Here is a 6,201-nt window from a genome sequence, read left to right on the forward strand (position 1 = left end):
AGTTGCTAGTGTGTGACATATGAGCTCACATATTCTAGACAAAACTCTTGGTTAGGAGAAAAATATCCAGTAATTAAGGATGTTATTATCAATGAAAAAAAAACTGGGAAAGAAAAGGAGATAGGCATGCACACTGGTTCCTATTTGCATGTATTTGTCTCCTACCAGCATTCATGACCTGTAAATATGAGGAGTCTGGACTTCGGGAGGAGGGTAGCAAAAAAAGAAAACAAAAAGAAAAGAAAAATCCACCCTGCACCAGGAATTCATGCTGCCTGTTATTCCAAAATACGATAATCTCAAAAAACTGTCAGTCCAAGTAGCTGGATAAGAAATTAGAACATGTGTGGGTGGATTCCTTCCTCCAGCCTGAATTAATTAAAAATGATTGTTTGCTGTATTATTTTAAAGCGGATTTTTGGAACAGGTTAAAGAACCACTGTTCTGACTTTAGCATTTCAAGCCTAATAAGAATGACTCATGTAAAAAACTCAGAGGAAAAATTAATAATAAGGAGGTTAAATATAAAGTTACCAACTTATGTTCTTATTTGTTGCTTGGAGAAATTCACACATTCTTGTAAAAGACCTATCTCATTTGCTTTGGCTGTGGTTATTTCTAGTTAAAGCATGTACACAAAAAACTCATGTCTCCTGTCAGTCTGGGCAATTCTACCGATTTCTAATACCTTAGGCTGGCCCTTCACTATTTCTCACATTCTAAACCTTAAACACACATTAATTCCCTCTGCTTTCACTTTCTCAGCCAGTTATTGAACTATAAGAAAGTGACATGGACAACAGCTTTGATGTAAAGAGTTAAAAGCAATCACAACATATTTTTGAGAGCAGCATCTCCCACCATTTTGGGTCTGGTTAATTCCTATTGATCAGGCAGCAGTAAATACTGCTAAAAGAGTTGCTAGAACTAATTATGGTCTTGTACACATAAATATAAATAACAAAAATAATAAAGGAACAGAAATCATAACTTCCAGATCACCAGAAATTTATCTGCCAAAACATTTAACAGCATACAGACTGTGAAAAAGAAGCACACAGAATGTACTATAGTGCAGTACACCTTCAGTGAACAAGGCTTGTTGTTAAAAAATCCTGAAGCTTGATTAAGTAAGCTATTTATAAAAAAAAAAAAAATAAAAAAATACACAGATTTTTACACATTCTAAGATGTCAGCCCTCCACAATGGATATGTTCTCCTTCATATTTTTGAAGCCAGAGTTCTACTACACATGTTGACTTACATGGACTGAATGGATTAGATAATGGCCAAATTCTACCTTTTTTTCTAGAGAAGACAAAGTACTTTGGGACTCTTTCTCTTAAATAGCCATTGATTTTCAGTGATCATATCTTAAAGATTTCTGCATTGTTTTTATATTTGCTGATACTGGGTAACAGACTCAAAATTTATTTAGGTGAGAACAAGCTGATAAACAATAACCTAAGCCTTGTTTTCTCAGGAAAGTACAATGCAAAATTACCAACTAAATCTCTTACAAGCTCTGCTCTCCAAATGCAGCCAGCAGAATACTTTGAATGTTTCAATGCCATCAGCCATGATGGAAATGCTCTCCATTACAAGATTAGAGTGGGGTGGTGTTGGTTAGTTTTGAAATTGACCTTACTCCAAAGAAATCCCTATGAAGAAAGAGGAAACTTGACTTTTGCTTTAGCAGATTACATAAACAAAGCATTTGGGGTAGGTGTTTTTTGTCTCAGGAAAGGAAAAATTTAAGTCTATACACCATTCTTCATTCTCAGGATCTGAAATACTAAATTTATGTCCTATTGGCCTTGTCTCTTGACTTTTCAGAGTATAGGGTTCAACATACACACAGGTTTGTATGTGGGAAGAAATCTTGTAAGTCCTAGTTGCAATGACGTAACACAGAGAACACGGTTTTGAACTACAGCCTCTGGAAGCTTGCTTAAAAAATGTACACCTACAGAGAGACTTAAAAATATTGACCTGCCTGACACCATTCACTGCCTAACAGACTGGCACTAGTCATATCCTGCTGATGCTCACCCCCCATTTCTCTTTCAAGTGAGAAATCTCACTTTGACTTTATAAGCATCCTATATACATCACCTCTTGGAGTCAACTTACACTTCCTTCCAGACATGCTAAAAGCACCTGTACTCCATTAATTATCTCCACTGATGTCAGCAGCTGACACTACAGATTAGGTTACTGTGCAGTGTATGTTCCTCAGCCGTGTCCCTACTATTCACACCTTTCAAAGACACATAGCTTCCATTCTCTCTCATAGCAGATACTGAGATCCTTTCATAAACACATGAATTCAAGATCAAAAGAAATTTTATATTACTTTCTAAATTACTATTTAGAAAGTATTTTGTTTCCCTCCCATTCCACACCAAATAGGATGAACCAAGGTTCAAGATTCAAAGGAACATTACATAGCACTTTGGTCAGTTTGCCTTAACTGCAAGTTATGTACACCTTTAGGTAAGAATGTACGTGCCTTTCTGGTTCTGATTCTTCCATTTTCTGAGAAATTGCACTGGTTTTGGCTTGGGTAGAGTTAATTTTCTTCACAGTGGCTCATACAGGGCTGTGTTTTAGATTTGTGTAGAACACAGTGATGATAATGAAGACATGTTTTTATTATTACTTGGCAGGCCATACAGAGCCAAGGCTTTTTTCTGCTTTTTGTACTGCCACGCTCATGAAGAGGCCAGAGATGCATAGGAAACTGGGAGAAGACACAGCTGGGACAGATGACCCCAAATAACCGAAGGCTATCCCATACCATATGACATCACGCTCAGTATATAAAGTGGGAGGAAGAAGGAGGAAGTGTGAGATGTTTGGAATGATGGTGTTTGTCTTCCCAAGTAACTGTTATGTGTGACGAGGCCCTACTCTCCTGGGGATGGTTGAACACCTGCCTGCCCATGGGACGCAGTGAATTAATTCCTTGTTTTGCTTTGTTTGCCTGCACAGCTTATACTTTACCTATTAAACTGCCTTTATATCAATCCATTAGTTTTCTAGCTTTTACCAAACTGATTTTCTCCCCAGTCCTGCTATTGAAGGAGTTAGTAAGGGGCTGTGTGGTATTTGGTCAGTGGCTGGAGTTAAACCATGACAGAAATTCTGCATGACTATTTAGTGTTCTAACAACAAAAGAACAGACAATATGTGTAGCTAAAAAGAAAAAAAAATAAAACCAGCTTGAAATTAACTCCAGGTTTCTGACCACAGTAAGTCTTCTAACAGTTTAGAAAGGAAAAAACAAATTAACCACAAGAACAGAAATAAAAAAAAGAAATACAGACTGTTCCCATCTTTGAGGTGCAAAATGTTCTTGAACTGTTCTGTTCTATAAAACAACATGGGAATTCATTGTGATGTCTCCAATACTGTTTTTCAAAGCATTGCAGCTCTGTTACATAATTTTGTCCAGAGACATCCAACTGGTGCTAACAATTAGTAAGCAATACTTAGCATCCAACGCTATGGTTATCACTAAATAACATTTAAGTCAAAAAACAAAAGCTGTAAGTCTGAAGATATAAACCACAGGTCCAGTAACATTCTTGTACATGTTAAAAATCCCCCAGGACTTCAGTGAAGTCAGACTTTCCTAACTTTTTGCATTACAGAGGAGTTTATTACTGCTTCGTCTTGTAGTGGGCAACACAGTGACATCTACATAGTGCTAGCACCTCCTAGCAGCTGCAACAGGTCTTAAAAAGAAATTTAGAAGACACTAAATGGCATAAAAATTTGGCAGGCCAGGACTTGAATTCAACTGTTAAGTTTAGAAGGTCCCATCACCACATTAACATTTAATTAAAAGTCCTAGGATTCCTCATTGAATTACCAAAACTCACTTATAATTTCAGTGATGCAGCAGATGAACACCAAACACACCCACTTCCAATTTAAAAGGGAAATAATTAGCATATCCCTTCACTGATCATGATACTGCATAAACAAAAGGACATTCTCTAGAAGTGTGTGTATGTGGGTGAGACAGAGAGAGAGAATACTAAAAGAAATACCACATCAATAGTATCCAAAAAAATTAATTAGGAAAAAAAAAGAAAAATCAGCAAAAATAAAATACATTATGTACTGTATTTTAAATGATCTACTTTTAAAATCCCAGTCTTCAATGTTTACCAGTAAGTCATTATCTAAAAACAGTCTAATTCTGGATGAGTTTTTATCTACACAGACACTCGAACAACTGGCATTTATTCTCACACAGTAAAATTCATATTAAGGAGTCAGCTGCTTGAGACTTTGTCTCATGAAATGTCAGTGCATCATGTTTTCCAAAGTAAACCCTAAACTGTAAAAATTCCTAATCCATAATGTTCACCCTACCATGTGACATCAGAGTCAAAGAAAGACAGCTGTTAATCCAGGGGCTTGAATTAATTTTATTTTGACACACCCACAGTATTTTCTAACTGAATTCATTTCAGCAAGGCTAAAAATGTTAAAGAGCACAAATGTAAGCACCAGAAGGAATATTGTGGGCTGAAAATGGTTTTAAGGATTTCCTATGAGAGCTGAAAAATTGACTAAAGCTTATTTCTCCCATATCTGTCCAACACCCTTTTTGATCTTTCCACAGAACACTAACTGAAAAAGCAAACAAAAAAAAACCCCTTGTAGTGCCAACACACCTAAACACTGTAAAATGCATGATAATGGTATATCGAAGACATTTACTATCCATCCGGTATACAACTGATTCTGTTCACTCTCCAGCCGTGGTTAGTTTTTAACACCGAGAAAAGCTTGTGACGGGCTAAGTGCATCAAATTGCCACCTGAACTAAAAAGCAGTCCAGGCAGCCCACACGTGTTTCAACAGAGCCTATCAAGCTTCCCCTGTCACAGAGATGCCAGCAGACGGGCAAATGCCGGCTGGAGGAGGGATGCCAGCAGATCAGCCCGTAACGCTTGTGCGAGGCTCCGGGGACCGGGTCACGTCCTCCAGCGGTCCCTCTCCTACATGATTTCCCCCTGCGCGTCCAGTCACAGCGCTGCCCATCTGCGCTGTTCCGAACCGGGTCATAAAGCGCGTGTGAGGCACGGGGAATTGCGGCGGGAGGCGGGATGTGCCGGTGCCGCAGCGCAGCTCCCGCAGCAGCCCCTCCTCGGCCCGGCCGCCGAGGTACCAGCGGTGGAGCGGGCGGCCGAGTCCCCTCTCTGCAGGCTGGGGGTCACTTGTCACGCTCGGTCCCTGTCCCCTCATCCCTCCCGTCACAAGGACTCCCGAGCTGGCGGCGAGGTCGCCTCCCCCTCCGCGGTCCCGGCCGGGCGGGCGAGGCGCGGGCTCCCCGCTCCCCTGTACCTCTTTGCGGCGGCGGCGGCGGCGACGGCGACTGGCCCCGGCTGCCGAGCGCCGCCAGCAGCAGGAGCAGCGGCAAACTTTCCCGAGCCATGGCTCCCGGGCAGCCGACCCGTCCCGCCGCGGGACGGCCAGCCGAGTGAGCCGCAGCCGCCGGGAGAGGAGAGGAGACCCCTGTGCCCCGGGCAGGGAGCAGGAGGGCAGGACACACCCCTGCCCCCCCGCACACACTCCCCGCCCCGCCGCGGCTCCGCGGGCCGCCGAGGAGAGGAGCGAGCGGGCCCGGGGGACAGCCAGGGGCCGGCAGGAGCCCCCAGCCCCGCGCCCCGGCAGCGCCCCTCAGGCGCCGGGCGGGCACGAGGCGCGAGGCACGTGCCTGCCCGCCGGGCGCTCCCCGGAGCCGGGAAGCGTTCCCACCTGGAAGTGCGCTCGCCCATTTAAATTAGCCTCTGTCGGGTTGTCCGACTGAGGAAAAAAATACCTGTGCTGGGGCGGGGGAAGGAAAATAGCTCTCTGAGAAGGCCCTTGGGAAACGAGGATTGCGACGGAGTCAAGTGCATTTTTCCTGCCGTGGCTGGAAGTAGTATGTCAGCGCTAGCCAGGTATGACAGGGAAAAAAATCCATATTGCTGCATAAAGGAAAAATTAACCTCGCACTAAAATAAAAATGTGGATTAAAAACTATTGCATAGTTCTTCTTTTAAAAAGTCCATAAAGAACAGGTTTCATCATGGAACAGCGAGGCTCACAACCTGTGTGTGGAGCGCACTGAGAAAGGACATCATGGACTGTTAGTGAGCGGGGCTCAATTCACACTGTATCTGTGGCATAAAATGAAG

At 42.8% G+C, this 6,201-nt stretch overlaps 1 protein-coding gene across 1 annotated transcript in view; it reads right to left on the minus strand.

The window, feature by feature from the left end:
- The window catches only part of LAMA2 (laminin subunit alpha 2), a 338,729-nt gene extending 333,273 nt beyond the window's left edge, over positions 1–5,456 (minus strand). Inside the window, exon 1 of the mRNA XM_066180303.1 lies at positions 5,366–5,456. Within this exon, the coding sequence (XP_066036400.1) occupies positions 5,366–5,456 (91 nt within the window). The remainder of the gene's footprint in view (positions 1–5,365) is intronic.
- Between the last annotated feature and the right edge of the window lie 745 nt (positions 5,457–6,201).

The sequence above is a fragment of the Chamaea fasciata genome, unplaced genomic scaffold (genome assembly GCF_029207755.1).
Source record: "Chamaea fasciata isolate MVZ Bird 193981 ecotype frontalis unplaced genomic scaffold, bChaFas1.0.hap1 SCAF_3, whole genome shotgun sequence".
NCBI lineage: Eukaryota > Metazoa > Chordata > Aves > Passeriformes > Sylviidae > Chamaea > Chamaea fasciata.